Source organism: Arvicola amphibius, chromosome 10 (assembly GCF_903992535.2).
Source record: "Arvicola amphibius chromosome 10, mArvAmp1.2, whole genome shotgun sequence".
NCBI classification, from domain to species: Eukaryota; Metazoa; Chordata; class Mammalia; order Rodentia; family Cricetidae; genus Arvicola; species Arvicola amphibius.
In genome coordinates, this window is record NC_052056.1 from 6,677,785 (window position 1) to 6,695,142 (window position 17,358).

General features: G+C 42.2%; 1 protein-coding gene across 11 annotated transcripts in view; it reads right to left on the reverse strand.

Annotated features, from left to right (window-relative positions):
• Positions 1–17,358, reverse strand: part of Son (SON DNA and RNA binding protein) — a 32,566-nt gene that overhangs the window by 14,020 nt on the left and 1,188 nt on the right. For 9 of the 11 annotated variants that reach the window (XR_005287232.1, XR_005287231.1, XM_038346471.1 and 6 more), the window contains exons 3-7: positions 13,842–14,008; positions 5,686–11,649; positions 3,838–3,998; positions 1,782–1,928; positions 1,321–1,509 (exon numbers count right to left, since the gene is read on the reverse strand). Coding sequence is in view for 9 of the 11 variants with exons in the window: in XM_038346471.1 (XP_038202399.1) it covers positions 1,321–1,509; positions 1,782–1,928; positions 3,838–3,998; positions 5,686–11,649; positions 13,842–14,008 (6,628 nt within the window). In the remaining 2 variants the exon portion in view is untranslated. Of the gene's footprint in view, positions 1–431; positions 1,229–1,320; positions 1,510–1,781; positions 1,929–2,093; positions 3,607–3,837; positions 3,999–5,685; positions 11,650–13,841; positions 14,009–17,358 lie in introns of those variants that run through there. The other 2 variants (XM_038346476.2, XM_038346479.1) reach the window with 2 other exon arrangements.

Genomic DNA, 17,358 nt, shown 5'->3' on the forward strand with positions numbered 1-17,358 from the left:
TTCATCAGCATTACTGTTTAGAACTGTTCCCATTCAAAATGCCGCAGGTCAAAAAAACACAGTGAAAATGTCGCCTGTGAATATCTCTGGGAAAAAGTACTACATGAAAAAGTTTCTGATTTGAGTTCTATTTACTTTGACTTTATAAACAAGATTTATTTGTAGAATTGGAAGTGTCTACTGGAAAATGTTTATGGCCAATGTAGGGAACCTCAAGTGAAGAGACGAGGTCTCTCAGACCTACATATCCCAGAACTGCAAGAAAAAGGAGTCCATAAGGGCATCAGGTATCTAAGTCCAATCTTTGGACGAACGTCAAGGCTTTGGAAACCAAGGGCAAGGTGACGACTGTTAGTCTCTAACTCCCACCTCCCCTAGTCAAGTCTCCACCCTCCCAGATCCCCAAGCGTGATTTTGCACAACAAGTTAAATAAAAGTAAACTGTTTATTAAAAGACACAGCAAAGATACAGATACAGAGATACATACAAAGATACAGATATATATATATTTACATATATATACAGTTTTGCTGTTCTCATGTGCACTGTACTTAGCAGCACATTACTTAATCAGGCGGCATTTTAATGGGGTTGTTTTGACATTTGGCATTGTTACTGCGTCATTTTGACAAGATACAACTATTGCCTTGAGAAATTTCAATGTATAAATTTCACTCCTCCAACTTTTAATAGTAGCAAAGAGGGGAAAGAGTAGGGAATGGAGAACCAAGGCTGAACACTAGGTTAAACACAAGAATTCAAAAGGGCTAAGGTAGCACAAGGAAGGGAATATTATTGAAATCAAAGGCTATCTGAAAACCCAGAGAAATATTAAGAAACCATCACTTAAGGGCAATGGGCTATGTACCCACGATGTTCACATCAACCTACAATGACTTTTTCAATCCAGTTCTTGTGTTGAACCTGAGGATCTGCCTTCTCTCCCCTGAATGCCTCCACCCAACATACTTGCTACCACCAAAATCTAGAGCTATAGAGCCTAGAAGCAAAACGGGAAGCTAAATAGTTGTACCTTGGGCTCCCTTCCCACAAGTGCATGGAGGGCCCAATGTTGGGTAGGGATGTGATAACACTTTTCTCTGCAATTCGATGCTTTTCACTTTGTGGCTTCGTTCCACAAAGTGAATTGCATCGAGTTACTGTCAAATGAGAAGCTGCGGGTTGTTTCATCTGTCGTTTAACCCGGCCCTGCCGTTTAACCCGGCCCTAAGAGTGAAACAGAATCCAAATCAGATATAAAGTAACAATAAAATGGGAGATTAGACATAAAAACAAACACATATATTCCTACTACTTACCTCTGAGGGCAAACTGCTGCTGAAAACATTATCGTCATCCTTGTTTTCTTCACCATCTTTCTCCACAGGAACCCATTCTCCATAAACACTATCGGCTTCTTTTTTCCGATGCTGAGATCCAGATGACACGGGAAATTCCTTTGTTAATGTTACTTGGCTTTTTGGTGGAGTTGGTTTTGCTGCAGCAATCTAAAATACAGTATTTATTTAGAATGCATTATAACAGATACCATAAATGGTTTCTAAAAATCTCAATAAAATCTAAAGGAAACGTTTACTTTTTTTTTTTTTTTTGCAGTGCCAGGAATTGAACCTAAGAGTCTCACACATCCTAGGCCCCCACACTACCAGAGCCCTACTCTGAGAAGAGTCGCAGTCACTATTCATCACAGCATGCACACACTCAGTAGACTAAACCCACAAGGGTCTCATCAGTCTGCACGCACTTGACTAATACTCACATTCAGATTGAAAAAGATAGGCTTGGGTTCACTGAGTTTAAAGGGATGGTGATAAAAAGGAGGTTCTTCTTCCTCTTCATCCGAAACATGAGGTTTATTCACTATTACATCATCATCTTCTTTACTCTGTGCAATCTGTTTGCATTTCTTTAAAGTAAAAACAAACAAAAGATGAATATGGCTTACACAAAATAGCATGTAATTTTTTTTTTAAAAAAATCACATAAGATCAATTTCAAATAATCAACATTTATGATAGCTTAAAGACCCATAATTTAGCTTACTAGATATATTATTTAAACACACACTGGCTGCTCAGTCAACAACATTTATTGAGCACCTACTATGTGCAGAGCACTGAACTGGGCACTGTCTTAAGAAAAATACAAAAAAAAGGAAAAAAGAAAAGAGAAAAGAAATAAAGAGAAAGAAATAGGTAAAGACGTGGTCCCTGCTCCAAGGGAGCTTACAATCTAATACAAGACAAGGGTACATATACAAGAAGTAATTGAAGAACCTTTTTACAGAACAACACAATAACAAGTGCAAACTGATATAATACAAACAGGGTACATAAGTGCTAAGAGAACAAAGGCTTAAGAGAGAATATTCAGGCAGGGTTTGGAAATCAAAGAATATTTCTTCAAGAGTTCTAAGCGCAATTTCCATAGTAAAGAAGAATTGGGAAGGAAAAGAAAGTCATCTTGGTCAGGTGGTGGTGAACAAGTCAGGAGAGACTTGTCAGACAGGGCAAGAGCGCTGAAGATGAGACCAACAACAGCAGAACACTAAGTGTTCGGAGACTTTTACATAAAAGCTTGCATTTGGTAAGTAAGCAAGAGGGTTTTTGCTAGGTCTTTCTTTTCTAAGTTATAACTCAAACTATAATGAATCTAAGCAAGGAAACAAGAAACTTTATAATTCCCAAATGTATGGTAAAAGATGTTAAACATTTGTGGCAGGGTAAATAGTAACATGTCTCTCCATGAATGTTTTTTAAAATTTATTTAAGGATTGTAACTTAAGAATGTAAAATAAGGCATGATGGAGAGGGTGCAATTGATGCAGTCCAACATATAAAGTCAATTCCTTCCTCAGAAGCAAAAGGAACATATTCCGTTTATAAAAAGGTTAAGAGTAAATTTTAGTAGACCTGTCTATACAAGCGGAACTTGTCACATCTATTATCAATTGAAAATATTACAATAGAATTAAAAAGCTCAATTAGCCAAAAACACAAGAGTGTATCAAGCATGTAACCAATGAGAACAGAATATGTTGACAGTGGCAGGCTGGCATAAGGCTAGCCAATAACAGGTTTCAGTATATGAAACAGTGTGTTATTCCTGGATCCTAGCAGCAATATTTCAGCGTCTCCCCCCCCACACACACACACAAAAAAAAATTAAAGTAAAACAAAGCTTCCCCAAAAAGCCTTAATTTTAAAAGATCAATTTTTTTTAAAAACAAAAATAAGTATATTTAAAATATGTTACTGCCAAAACCCGAACCGCAGGAAGAACTGATAATGGCCGGCCATTATCGCCAATGGCTGGTACCAAACAGCCAAAACCCGAAATGTTGATGCGAAAGAAGTTCCTTTCAGGCAATGGCCAGCTATTCTCATTAATTTCCAAGCTCCGGTGGCAAAAGATCATTTCTGAAGATTGTCTGTGTCTTTGCGTATATGCAGTACACTCTTGGCGATCAGTGAACACGTCGTGAATGGAAACGAAACTGTAGGCGAGCTTCTGCGTGTTGCTCACTCAACACCTCCTCCATTCAAACGAACCGTTCCACTCCTCAGTCAGTTTGGCTTCTAAAACTGGAAAGCAAAAGTAATGGGAAGTAACTTTTTAGCTAGCGGAGCTTAGCCATCCCGGATAATGGCCTGCTAAACAGAGCTTCTGCCGCTGCCACATCTGTATTTCGGGTTTTGGGCACTCGGTGCCAGCCATTATCAGTTCAGCCCACAATTCAGGTTTTGGCACGCTCCAGAAGTCAACATCCATGGAATAATCCATTTAAGAATGGAAACAAAGTCTGTCTAGCTTACCTCCGTTAGTTCTTCTATGGTAGCTCCTCCAGACTTTTTAGCAACTTTCTCTTCTATTGTAGGTGGAGGGGCAGGCTTTAGGTTTGGTGGTAAAGGAACACCAGCCTTAGCACACATGGCAGCTGCATTAGCTTTGGCTATCTCAAGTAATTGAGCCTTATCTGTAAGAGAAAAAATACAAGAAGCAGTTTTCCTAAATGCTGTATGTTTTTGTTCTGTCTAAATTATCATAGACAATAAAATTAAAGGCATCAGTATTGTGCCCTAAGTTACGGCCACGATCAAGGTGAATGGACCCTTTTCAACAATTAACACTATTCTGTTTCCAATGCAAATACTACACACGATAGCTTACTATGACTCTGTGATCACCTAGCCATAAATTATAGAAGAACAAGTCTACCAAAGGAAACATTATTTCCTAGAATTAACATGACCATAAACCATTCTCATTTTTGTGCTAGGGATGCCGCTTAGTTAAAATGTTTACTGAGCATGTACAGACCCTGTGGTTCAAAGCCCAGTATTCCATAAAACTGGTCACAGAAAACTGCAATCCCAAACAAGCACTGGGGAAGCGGAGGCAGTGGTAGAAGTTCAGGTCAACCTCAACTACATAGTGGGCTAACAAGTTAGTCTCTGTCTCTCTCAGACAAATCTCATTCTAATCTAACAGTACTTAATCCCTTATTAAGTTCCAAGTCCATCTCTTTCAAGAAGCCTTCAACTGAGCAAGAATGAACATTCCTCTCCATTGTGCAAAATGTGCCCCTGCACCATTACTAGGGCAATTACACCTTCTACTCTTTTTAAGTTTTGACCCTTGGTAAAAGTAGTACATTCTAGCAACTTCCTTCACTAATTTACAATCACTGAGAATTACCTACCGTTCCTCAGTTATAAGAAAATGAAATATCAGAAAACTTTTAGTAAACAAAATATCAATTCTGCTGTCTTGTCTTTTTCTTTAGACTGCCCTAACCAAAAAATTACCCACCATGTAAGCATACTTCAAGTTTTAATAAGAAAGAGGTTTTGTTTTTTGTTTTTGTTTTCTGGTTTTTTGAGACAGGATTTCTCTGTGTAGCCCTGGCTGTCTTGGAACTCACTCTGTAGACCAGGCTGGCCTCAAACTCAGATATCCACTTGCCTCTGCCTCCCAAGTGCAGGGATTAAAGGTGTGTGCCATCTCTACACAGCTAGAAAAATATTATTTTTAAAGACAACAGAATATAAAGTGATAATCACTTCACTAAATAAACTGCATCCTCAATCCAGCTCACTCTCAGAACAAGCTTTCCTAAATTCAATAACCTGTTATATTACACAGAGTAACTTTTCCATCTAACAATCCTAGGTCGCCATTTTAAGATATTATAGCTAAGTCTGGCATGGTGGCTTAGCCTGTAATCCCAGTCAACAGGAGCTCGAGGATAACACAGCCACTTGGGCTCGCCACATAGTAAATTCCATGCCAACATGCACTACAGACTAAGACTCTGTCTCAAAAAAAAAAAAAAAAGGAAAGAAAACAATTAAATGAAAATTTTCAAATTCTGCTCATCTGCAAAGCCATGTGCTGAAATATATCCAGCACATAACAATTAATCTGAGTTGTAACAAGGCTTCTCAAGCTACTACTCTTTCAATTAAGGTGAAATAACAAGTCCAGATACATCATGGCTCTGCACACTGCCCACAGGTGGTCTTTTTATCTTTCAAGTGCACTAACTTCCCCTTCATTCTCTAAACACAACTGATTATCTAAACCACACCCCAAAATACCCTTGACTCAGGCTTAGAAATCAAGCTTAACTCATATCTATTACAATATAAAATATGACTTACCCAAATCTGTTAGACGTTTGGGTGATCTGCCTCTTTCAGAAGACCTGGATCTTTTACGACGAAGGGGAGATCTACTAAACCTTCTTCTCAAAGGTGTTCTTGATCGCCTCAATCTGACTGGTGATATACTGAAGCTTCGTCTTCTTACCACAGACCTTGATCTTCTCCTGCGGCTAGGGGTGCGGCTCCTGCGGCTGGGGGTTCGGCTCCTGCGGCTGGGGGTTCGGCTCCTGCGGCTGGGGGTGCGACTCCTGCGGCTGGGGGTTCTGCTCCTGCGGCTGGGGGTGCGGCTCCTGCGGCTGGGGGAAATGCTGAAGCTCCTCCTTCTACCAACAGATCTAGACCTTCTCCGACGACTAGGAGTGTGGCTCCGACTGCGACGACTGGGAGTTCGACTCCTAGCCCGAACTGTTTTGCGGTTGTCCCGGGAGCTTGATCTTTTCCTTTTCCTTTCCCTCGACTTGGACCTGTGCTTTGGAGATCTCTTGCGTTTCTCTTTTGATACAGACCGCCTTCCTCTAGACTTAGATCTTGATCTGCTACTCCTCCTCCTGCGTCTTGAACGTGATCGTGAACGTGTTTGAGAACGATGAGACTTGGACTTAGATGACCTCTTCCTTGCTCTAGAACGAGACTCACTGGTGCGCTTGCGTGACTTATGTTCAGAAGACTTGGAGCGCTTACTCCGAGACCTTAATGAAGAGTCCCTTTTCTTCTCTTTTTCACCTTTGTCACGGTTTTTATTTTTCTTGCTTTTTTCATGTGTGTCCTTAACTTTGACAAAAATTTCATAGTCATCCTTTTCCTCTGAAGATGACTCTGAGGCTCTTTCTGGTATACTAATTACAACTGGACTGGCAGCCAATCTGTCCCGTTCAACTTCACTTGCAAGTAAAGGTCCTTCAATGCCAGCTCTAAGGCTTGTAAGACGTTCCATGTCCTTAGGAAGTAACGGTCTCACTAAGTCAGCTTCGTTAATCTCATCAATGCTGGCAGGATATCCTGAATCAGGAACTGTTTCTTTATTGGGAGGAGGTACTTCTTTATCTTCACTGCTTTCTTTAGGACTAAGAGCAACTGCTACTGTCTGGTCACTCTCTTTTATGGGAAATGAGTCTTCTGTATCCTTACAAACAAGATTTGCTGATGGTAAATCAAGATGAATGTCCTTAGCAGGCAAAGGTCCCTCTATGTCAGCTTCACTGCCACCACTAGGGCTGGTGGAAATTACCATGTCATGTTCAGTATCTTGAGTGGTTAAAGATACATCACCATCATATTTACTATCTAAACTGGGAACAGATGCTGTAACAAATTCCAACCCCTTACTAGTTCCCGTTGTATCTGGTTCCAGAACTAGTTGAGAAGATAGGCTTCTTCCCGCATCAGCTTCACTGACAGCAGGACAGGTATCCAATTCTGTGACTTCCTTAGCCTCAACAGGCATGATTCTCTCTTCACTTGTTTCACCAACAGGACCAATGGCAGCAGAACACACTGTATCATCTTTAGCAATTGAATGACTGTTTACAGTAAGGTTTGTGTTTCTGTCATATTCATTTTCATACAAGTCACTTTTCAAGTGCCCTCCATCATGTGGCTCTTCACCTGAATGCAACAGAATCTCCTGCATGCCAACCTCTTGACCAAAACTTTGATCACCAGAAAGTAAATTCCTTTCTTTGATAACATGTGATGGAAAAACACTGGACTCCACTATTGGTGGTGAAGGCTCTAAAGCCATCTCCGAGGATATTACTTGACTATGCTCTGAAACTGTGACAGCAGGTTCTGAAATGGCCACAGTAGGTTCCTGGACAGGAACACATGGTTCTGAAACAACCATAACAGGTTGAACGACTGATACTGCTGGTTCCAAGATAGGCACAGAAGGCTCCAGGGAAGAAACACCTGACCCTGCAGTTGTAGCATGCTCTGGGTCAGCCAAAGCTGGAACCTCTGGGACAACCACAGGAGGTTCTAAGACAGGCATGGAGGAAAGTTCTGGAGCAGTCATAGCAGAAGGGTCTGGGGCAGTCACAGCAGGAGGTTCTGAGACAGCCACAGTGGGGGTTTCTGGAACAACCATAATGGGAAGTTCTTGGTTGGCCACAGCAGAAAGTTCTGGGACGGCAACAGCAGGAGATTCTGGGGTAGTCATAGTGGGAGGTGCTGGGACAGCCATGGACGGAAGCTCCAGACTGCTCTCTGCTGGCTGTGAAATAGTTACTGCTGGCTCCAAGAGGGACATAGATACCTCTGAAATAGCATGTCCTGATGGTCTCATGGAATCGTATGTTTCCGATGTCTCCGACATAACAGAAGGCTCTGATAGCACAGTTTGTTCAGCTGATATGGTAGTCTCAGAAACCATGTAAGTCACTGGTCTCTCTGTCACCATTTCATGCTCTGCTACAACTGCAGACTCAACTGGTGTTGCTATGACTGAAGACTCTGGGTCCTGTGCAGGTTCTGGAACAGTCATAATAGCCTCTGATGCTAACATTGAAGTCTCAGATTCTGATACTGAATAATTAGCAGGTACTGCCAAAGGCTCTGAAATCTCACTTTGACTCACAGGAGGCTCAGGCTGTGATACAGATTCTTCAGTAGGTAATGTCACCTCTGTAGACCAAGTATTCTCAGCTGTTAATACCGACTGTTCACCGGATAATGCCGGACCCTCTGGTGGTTCCTCAGGAGGCAATGGTGGCGTCATTGGTGGTTCCTCAGGTGGTAATGGTGGCATTGTTGGGGGTTCTTCAGGAGGCAAAGGAGGCACCATATATGCCTCTGTATAGGAATCAGCGTAAGAATCAGTGTAAGAATCAGCTGCCATAGACATCATTGATCGATCAGTGTAAGATGACATCATAGATCGGTCAGCTGCAGAGTAGGATGACATCATAGATCGGTCGGCTGCAGAGTACGATGACATCATGGACCGGTCGGCACCCATGGACATCATAGATCGATCAGCCATAGGGGACATCATGGAGCGTTCGTAAGCTGACATCATAGAGCGTTCATAAGCTGACATCATAGAGCGCTCAGCCATAGGTGACATCATGGAGCGCTCATAAGCTGACATCATAGAGCGCTCATAGGCTGACATCATAGAGCGCTCAGCCATGGGGGACATCATGGAGCGTTCGTAAGACATCATAGAGCGCTCATAAGATGACATCATGGAACGTTCTGCAGCATAGGACATCATCATAGAACGTCTAGATGCTAACATCAAGGGTCTGGGTGCTAATCTGTATGGCCTAGGTGCTATTCTATAGGACCTGGGTGCTATTCTGTATGGTCTGGGTGACATCCTATAGGGATCAGGAGTTAGTCTGTAGGGATCATGGCCTAACCTATAGGGGTCCTGTCCTAACCTGTAAGCATCATGCCCTAACCTATAGGGGTCATGACCCAACCTATAGGGATCCTGAGCTAATCTGTAAGGATCCTGAGCTAACCTATAAGGATCAGGAGATTTTGAACCCATCATAGCAGAATCTTGGGTACTAGATGCTAACATTTGGGCATCCATAGTACCAGATGCTAACATCTGAGCATCCATGGTGCCAGAAGCTAGCATTTGAGAATCCATAGCACCAGATGCTAACATTTGGGAGTCCATGGAACTGGTTGCTAACATCTGGGAGTCCATACTGCTGGTCGCTAACATCTGGGAGTCCATACTGCTGGTCGCTAACATCTGGGAGTCCATACTGCTGGTCGCTAACATCTGGGAGTCCATGGAGCTGGTTGCTAACATCTGGGAGTCCATACTGCTGGTTGCTAACATCTGGGAGTCCATGGAACTGGTTGCTAACATCTGGGAGTCCATACTGCTGGTTGCTAACATCTGGGAGTCCATGGAGCTAGTTGCTAACATCTGGGAGTCCATTGTGCTAGAGGCTAACATCTGGGAGTCCATGGTGCTAGATGCTAACATCTGTGAATCCATGGTATTAGATGCTAGCATCTGAGAATCCATAGTGTTGGATGCTAGCATTTGGGAGTCCATGGTGTTGGATGCTAACATATGGGTATCCATGGTGTTAGAAGCTAACATATGGGATTCTTGGGCCATCAAGGGATCCACTCCTACTGTTACAGAAGTCTCCCCCACCAATGTAGAAGGCAGCTCCTGTGCTACCGTATTATAGGATTCCAGCGCTGTCGTCGAGGGCACCTCCAGAGACTGCGACACGGTCATCGTTGACAGCTCCGATGTTGTCACCACAGACTGAACAGAGATCTCCAGCGCCACAGTTGCCACAGGCTGCCCAGGCAACTCTGGCGCCCCAGGCTGCCCTGGTAACTCCAGCACCCCTGTTGCCAGGGGCTGCCCCAAAAGCTCCAGTGCTCCAGCTGCCCCAGACTGCCCTGAGAACTCCAGTGCCCCAGTTGCCATGAGCTGCCCAGGCAACTCCAGTGCCCCAGTTGCCACAGGCTGCCCTGACAACTCCAGTGCCCTAGTTGCCGAAGGCAGCCCCGACAACTCTGGCACCCCAGTCACTGAAGGCTGCCCAGACAACTCCAGACCTGTGGTTGCCACTGGTTGTCCTGGCAACTCCAGCACCATCGTCTCCGGCTGCCCCAGCAACCCTGTTGCTGTTGTCACCTCAGGATGCCCAGGATGTTCCACCGATGTCATCGCCACGGGCTGCTCGAACTCTGTCGTCGTCACAGGCTGTTCGGTCAACTCCATTGCTACTGTTACTGCAGGCTGCCCTGTCAATTCCATTGCCGCTGACACTGCAGGCACCCCTGGCAACTCCTGTGCCATCACAGGCGGCTCTGGTACCTCCTGTGGTGGCTCCAACCCCAAGGATGGTGCTGGAGGCCCGGGCAATTCCTGCAACAACTGTGGCACTGGTGTCACAGAGGGCCCCGGCAACTCAGGCACTACTGTCGCAGGGGGCCCTGGCAACTCAGGCACTGGGGTGGAAAGGGGCCCTGACAACTCTGCCACCGGGGTGGCAGAGGGCCCAGGCAACTCCAGCACTGGAGTCACAGGGGGCCCCTGCAACTCCAGCATGGAGGTCGCAGGTGGCCCCGGCAACTCCAGGGCTGAGGCCACCAACGACTCCTGCAGATCCACCGCTGTGGTCTTAGGCAGCTCCACTGACTCCTGAGGTCTTGTCACGGATGAATCCGCAATCTCCGATGGTGCTTCTACAGGCTGCTCTGGCAATCTTAGTGCATCAGTTGTAGATGACTCTGGAAAATCCATTGTTGATGGGCTTGGTTCAGGGTGCACCTCAGTAGGTATCTCTGATACTATCATGAGGGTTTCTGGTGGCTCAAGCACTTTTGCTACTATGGGAAGCTCTACCAGCGTGGTCTTTGATATCTCTGGAGGCGCAGTCTCCAAAGATTTCAGCACAGACTTCTGATACTCCACTGACATTGTTACAACGGGCTCAGGTGACTTCAGCACTGCTGTTGACATAGGCACTGGTGCTGCTGCAAAGGAATCCAGACTCTTGGTCGTTGAGGGTTCCATTGTAACTGACACAGGCTGTTCAGGCTGCTCTGAGATTACTGATGTAGATCCAACAGACAGTTCTGCAGTTTTTGTAGGAGGCTTCAGAGTCTCTAAAGCATGTGACTCCTGAGCCTCCACTGATCCTACTGGAGGTTCTAGCACTAAAGGGGTTTCACGGGCCTCAGATAAGCCAAATACTCTTACAGGATGTTCCAGTGCCACTGCTGCTGAAGGTTCAGAATCAAACTTTAAAAAGGAATCAGACTCTAGATCAACATTCCTGTCATGATGAGATTTCAACTTGGACTCAGCTTCTTCTGGTTGATTTTTATATTTTTTTTCCTTTTCTTTCTTCTTTTTCTTCTTTTTGTTTTTGTGCTTTTTATGTTTCTTTGACTTTTTGGTAGGAACTTCATCAGTAGGATCTGTTTGTACAGATACACATCTACTTTTTCTGGAGGCCTCCTTCAAGTCTGAAAGTAATGAAAACTTGTGAGTCATTCCCCAATGTAGATTCATACAAATTGCCACTATTTTCATTTACATGTAGAAATCACTATATAATTAATCATACTGTAAATAAAAATTTACAAAATAACCTATTATCTCTTGACCAATAAGCCTGAAGGCTGCCATTTCTCCAGGATTCATAAAACTAAAGTCTTCAAGATAAATTCTTAGTCTAACACAAAAACCTATTTAGAAGGAAATTATGTTTTAAGGCAGGACATAGCCCCAGGTCAGAGTATTTGCTAAACATGTGCAGAGCCCTGGCTTCAATTTTCACCCTGGTGGGGGAGAATGGGACAGTATTTCACTAAAAATCTAAGGTTAATTTTTTTCCCCTCAGGGTCAATGAGACAGCTCAGCGTGTAAAAATGTTTGCAGGCAAACCTGATGGCCCATATGGCAGAAGAAAATCAACTCCACAAATTAAGTGATTTCCACAAATAAGACAGTCTGCATATACATACATGAGTATACGCAGGGATAGCTATCCAGAAATACACAATATTTTGAAAATCACTCTTTTCTTAGGTTGGGTATGACAATGCATGCCTCTAATACCAACATTCTGTAGACAGAAGCTGGCAGTTCTCTGTGAGTTCAAGGCCAGTTCGGTTTACAAAACTCTAGGCCAGTCAGAATTACAAAGTGAGGCCCTGTCTCAAAATACAATCCCTGCCCCCCAAAAAACTTTGTTCTCAAATTATAGAAGTTTTTACAACTATGTCAATGAGTTTACTTCAAATTTAGTTTCAATTCCTATTTAAGATTAAAAAAAAACTCCAATTACAGAACTACTAAAAGACTAACGTCCAAAGATAAAAATGCTCTCATTCAAATAACTTCTACTAACATTTTATTAGCCATCATTTATACAGGTGATATAGCACCTGCTCACCTTAAAATTTGACAAATCTTAAGAAAATGTTAGTCAAATATACCAGGGATTCCTAGCACAGAAGGAAAAAATACCAACACCAGACACCATATGAAAAGAAAATTAATTTCCTATTATTTCACATAACCATAAAATCGTAGTTTTTACCTAAAATAACAAGATTACCAAGACTATCTATGATCTAAGCAAGACTTGCTATTCTAATGTCTACCAGAGAGAACCATACCACACACCCAATTCCTGTACTTCTGTGGTTAATCACAAATTCTTTTTTTAATTTATTTTTATTTTATTGGTGTTTTTCTGTATGTATATCTGTGAGAGGGAGTAGGACCCTGGAGTTACAGACAGTAGTGAGCTGCCGCGTGGTTGTTGGGAATTGAACCCAGGACTTCTGGAAGAACAGTCATTGCTCTAAATGCTAAGCTACCTCTCCAGCCCCAAATTCATTTTAATCACCCATTATTTAATCAGTTCCAAAAAGGAAATACTATGCAATGACTATGTTTCAACTTGCTTTGTATAAACAAGTCAACTTCTTTTTTGTTTTGTTTTTCGAGACATAGTTTCTCTGTGTACCCTAGGCTGTCCTGGAAAATCCTTCTGCAGAGCAGGCTGGCCTTGAACTCAGATCAGCCTGCCTCTACCTCCCTAGTGTTGGGATTAAAGGGATGCACTACCACCCACCTGGCACAAGTCAACTTCTAAGCATGTGATTTAAACCAAAATCTGGTGTCTTAAAAACCACTAGAAATTTAGTTCAGGCTCTAGCACCTTACAAAATTGACACTTGGGAACTAGAACAATGTGTTTAAGAGAGTGCAAAGGATCCTGATCAGTTCTCAGCAGCCACTTGGCGGCTCACAGCTGTCTAAACTCCAATTACATAGGCTCTAATACCCTCTCCTCTTGCCTTCCTCAGGCACCAGCCACACACAAGCTACACATCCATACACTCCACCATTCATACATGCAAAACAAAAATTAAAAAGAGACACCAAAAGCTACATTAAAAAGAGCTGATATTAATACAATACTTCAAAGACACACAAAAAATCCTGCATTTAGTCACAACAAAACTGAAATAGATATTAAAAACCTTATTTTCCCAGTAAATCAAGGAAGTACTCCAGTGTTCATGCTTGAATATAACTGTTTTCAAAGGAGTTCAAAACACCATGAAAAAAATTAACCTAAAGACAGTGCTGTGGACATCTGAAATGCTTAAAAAGACTTTTGACATAGTTATCCTCAACTTACCTGTTTTATATCGTAGTTCTGTGTCTAAGACCCCAGAAAGGACTTCCTCTATCTTCTGGACTATTTCTTCATTTGGGAGACTCCTTGCAGAGGCAGCTGGGTCACCTGTCTGGCTTCCTTCAATGGGTGCATTTGTTTCACCATTCAGCTGGCCTTCACTCCTTCCGCTTGACAAGAAAAATTTTCAATCTTCATTAATACTTGTATCACACCATGATAAGTAATTCAACATTAATAACCTAATTAACATAGCCTTATATTCATTACATTGCCCACACATCTCAGTGTTCTAGTTCATATGTTTGCCTTTAACATTATACACTCAGATGGAGTGCTTTTATTTTTACACAAAGTTTTCAGAACTATGATAAAGAAATTCCTTAAAATCTAATTTCAAAGGGAGTTTAAAAAATAAACTTAAAGCTTTCAGTTACCAAAGGTCTTTTGGGGGGGGGGGGGAGCAGTGCTTTTTTATTTTCAAGACAAGAATTTTTACAGTTCTAACTGTCATGGAGCTAGTTTTTGTAGACCAGGCTGGCCTCGAACTCACAGAGATCTGCCTGCCTCTGCCTCCTGAGTGTTGGAATTAAAGGTGTGCACCACCACTGCCTGGCTCCAGTTACTTAAATGTTAATGAGCCAATACACAAGGAAAAATAGATGATTCAACATTATGGTAGAAAGTGTGGCCACAAGAGACCCACTCCTGTGCACTGACCACAACCAGCCAAGGCAGACAATGGGTAGAGGTTACTTGTAGCCTCTCCTCAGCTTCAGACTTCGAGTGAAATGCCTTTAAATTTAAAAAGAAAATTGCATCTAGTAATTTATACCTATTAAAAATTCTGTACCTAAACAACTTCTGGAATTCAAGAAATTTACAAAGAACAAATTTATACTACCAGTAAAATGGTATTTGGCTCAACCTATTCCCAGATCACGGGGCCAAAATAATGTTATTATAGATAAAACAAGGTCATTCATGTAAACATTTTTTTTTTACTATTTTTGTGTAAACTTGCAAAAAAATTAATTCAGTTTCAACTGGAGTTTTACTAACTGAATACACATAAAACAACTACCTGCTAACAATTTCATTAAAGAAACAAAAGACTTTAGTGAGGAATGACTGGTTTTCAAACACAGTAAACCTGGCTAGTCTTAATAAAAAAACATTTATAATTACTAACAAGTGCCATTTTTTGTTATTTTGTTTTTAAGACAAAGGTCTCACTATGTAGCCCTGACCTTGCCCACCTCTGTCTAACTGCTGGAACTGAGGGCATGCACCACATCTGGCCTGCCACATATTTTTTTTAAAAACCAAATAATTTTATTAAAACTCTACAATCTGGACTGTTATTGTTACTAAAAATGGAAGAAATATATCTTTATACAATAAATTGTGTTCTTTAGCCATCTAAATGTTAGGCTTACTATCTATACTGATGAATATATAAGCATTTGGAGGAAAAATAGCTTACTGAATTGGCAAAGCAAAAAGAAAATGTCTTAGACTGATCATGCCCTAAAAAGCATGCTGTTTTTCTAATGCTCACTGCGGACTTTATAAAACAATTACTTTACACCTTCTCTGGGCATTTATACATACTTATCTTGTTTGTTATTATTTGAAGGCTGGGTCTTCTGTCTGGCCTGGAACTCGCTAGTTTAGACCAACTCACAAGGATCTTTCTGACTCTGCCTCCACAGCACTAGGATTAAAGGGCTGTTCATTGTGGCAACTCAGCCACTGTGAGTCGGAGGAAGGTGGGTCTGTTGGAAAAAGGGCCCTCCACCTAATATTGTTTTTCAAGACAGGGTTTCTCTGTATAGTCCTAGCTGTCCTACAACTAGCTCTGTAGACCAGGATGGCCTCAAACCGAGAGATCTGCCTGCCTCTGCCTCCCAAGCGCTGGGATTAAAGGTGGTACCACTACCGCCCAGGCAATTTCTTCTGAAAGCTACCTGCGTGTTAATTACATTTATTGAAAAGCGATTAGAATTTCAAACCACTTTGCTCTCCAACGTGTCCTAAAAGGAATTTACAGTTATGAAAAATGTTCAAATTATCAAGGCTTCAAAGGACATATGTCTAAAACACACAAGACAAAATGATCACATTAAGAGATGTGTAGTGGGGGTGGCACAAACCTTTAATCCCAGCACTTGGGAGAAGAGGCAGGTGAATCCCTGTAAATTCAAAGCCATCCTGATCTACAGAATGAGTTCTGGATCAGCCAGAGCTACATATTATGACCCTCAAAACAGCAAGAAGTTTCCAGGAAAATTATATTCCCTTAGTTTATGTTTCAACTCATAAAAAAAACAAAAAACAAAAAAAAAACACCACCACAACAACAAAAAAACCTTGCCTATGCCTGTTAAAAAAAAAAAAAAAAGCCAGGCAGTGCTGGCACACATCTTTAATGCCAGCACTTAGGAGGCAGAGGCAGGTGAATCTCTGAGTTCAAGGCCAACCTGGTCTACAGGGCAAGTTCCAGGACAGCAATCTACACAGAGAAACCCTGTCCCCCCCCCAAAAAAAGAAAACAAAAATAAATAAATAAATAAAATCCAGGCACGTGGTCGTCGCTCAAGCCTGTGATCCCACCCATCACTTGGGAGGTGATGAGTGGGAAGCCAGTTTCAACTACATGACATGACAAGGCTGTAAGCAGTGACATTCGAGCCTGTCCACAAGAGAAAAAAACGACAAAAATTATAAATATCACAACATGAAAAATGAAAATACTAGCAATAAAATAACCCTAGATGCACCAATAACCCTAGCTAATTTGGGGATATAATTTACAACTGCTTATCAGTTGATTTTCTAATTCACATATTCCTGTTCTCAACTTACACCATTCCTAGGAACATTTTTAACTCGGGACATTCAGTTTTCAAAAATTCTTTCTTACGGTATTTTAAAGAAATGGTTATCTTATACAAAACAAACTACTAAATGAAAGCCATTTAACAAAACCCGCACTCTTTTCCGGAGTAAACAACTTCGGGAATTTCTTACACTTGAAATTTTGGGAACCAAGGCTAATCTCTTAAGTTTACTAGCAGTGACGAAAACAGCTCGATGTTCTTCAAATCTGTTCACACAGTCCACATCCTACTTAATAAAATTGAGCAATCACTAGTTTCAAAGCCCCCCTCCAATACTTTGTCGAGTATTTTCTCATGTGTCTTATACTGAACTGAGATGTTTTAGTTTACAACTCTTAAAAGAGTGCTATCCGACCCAAAGCACAGAGCACTAACTGGGGCCCGAATAGTCTAATAAATAGACTCCGGTCGCCAAACGATCTGAAGCGTACAATAATAAAGAAGTTTTAAGATTACCCAAGGAGCGGCCGTTAGAGACCCTTTCCGGCCGTAGACACCGGCCGGCGAAATGCGCGGAGGCGGGGAGGGGGAGGGGAAAGGCGGCGGCGGAGGAGGAGCTGGGGAAAGAACTAGGCCCGTCCCTGGTGAACACTGGGCCTCCGAGTAGCTCAAGGGTA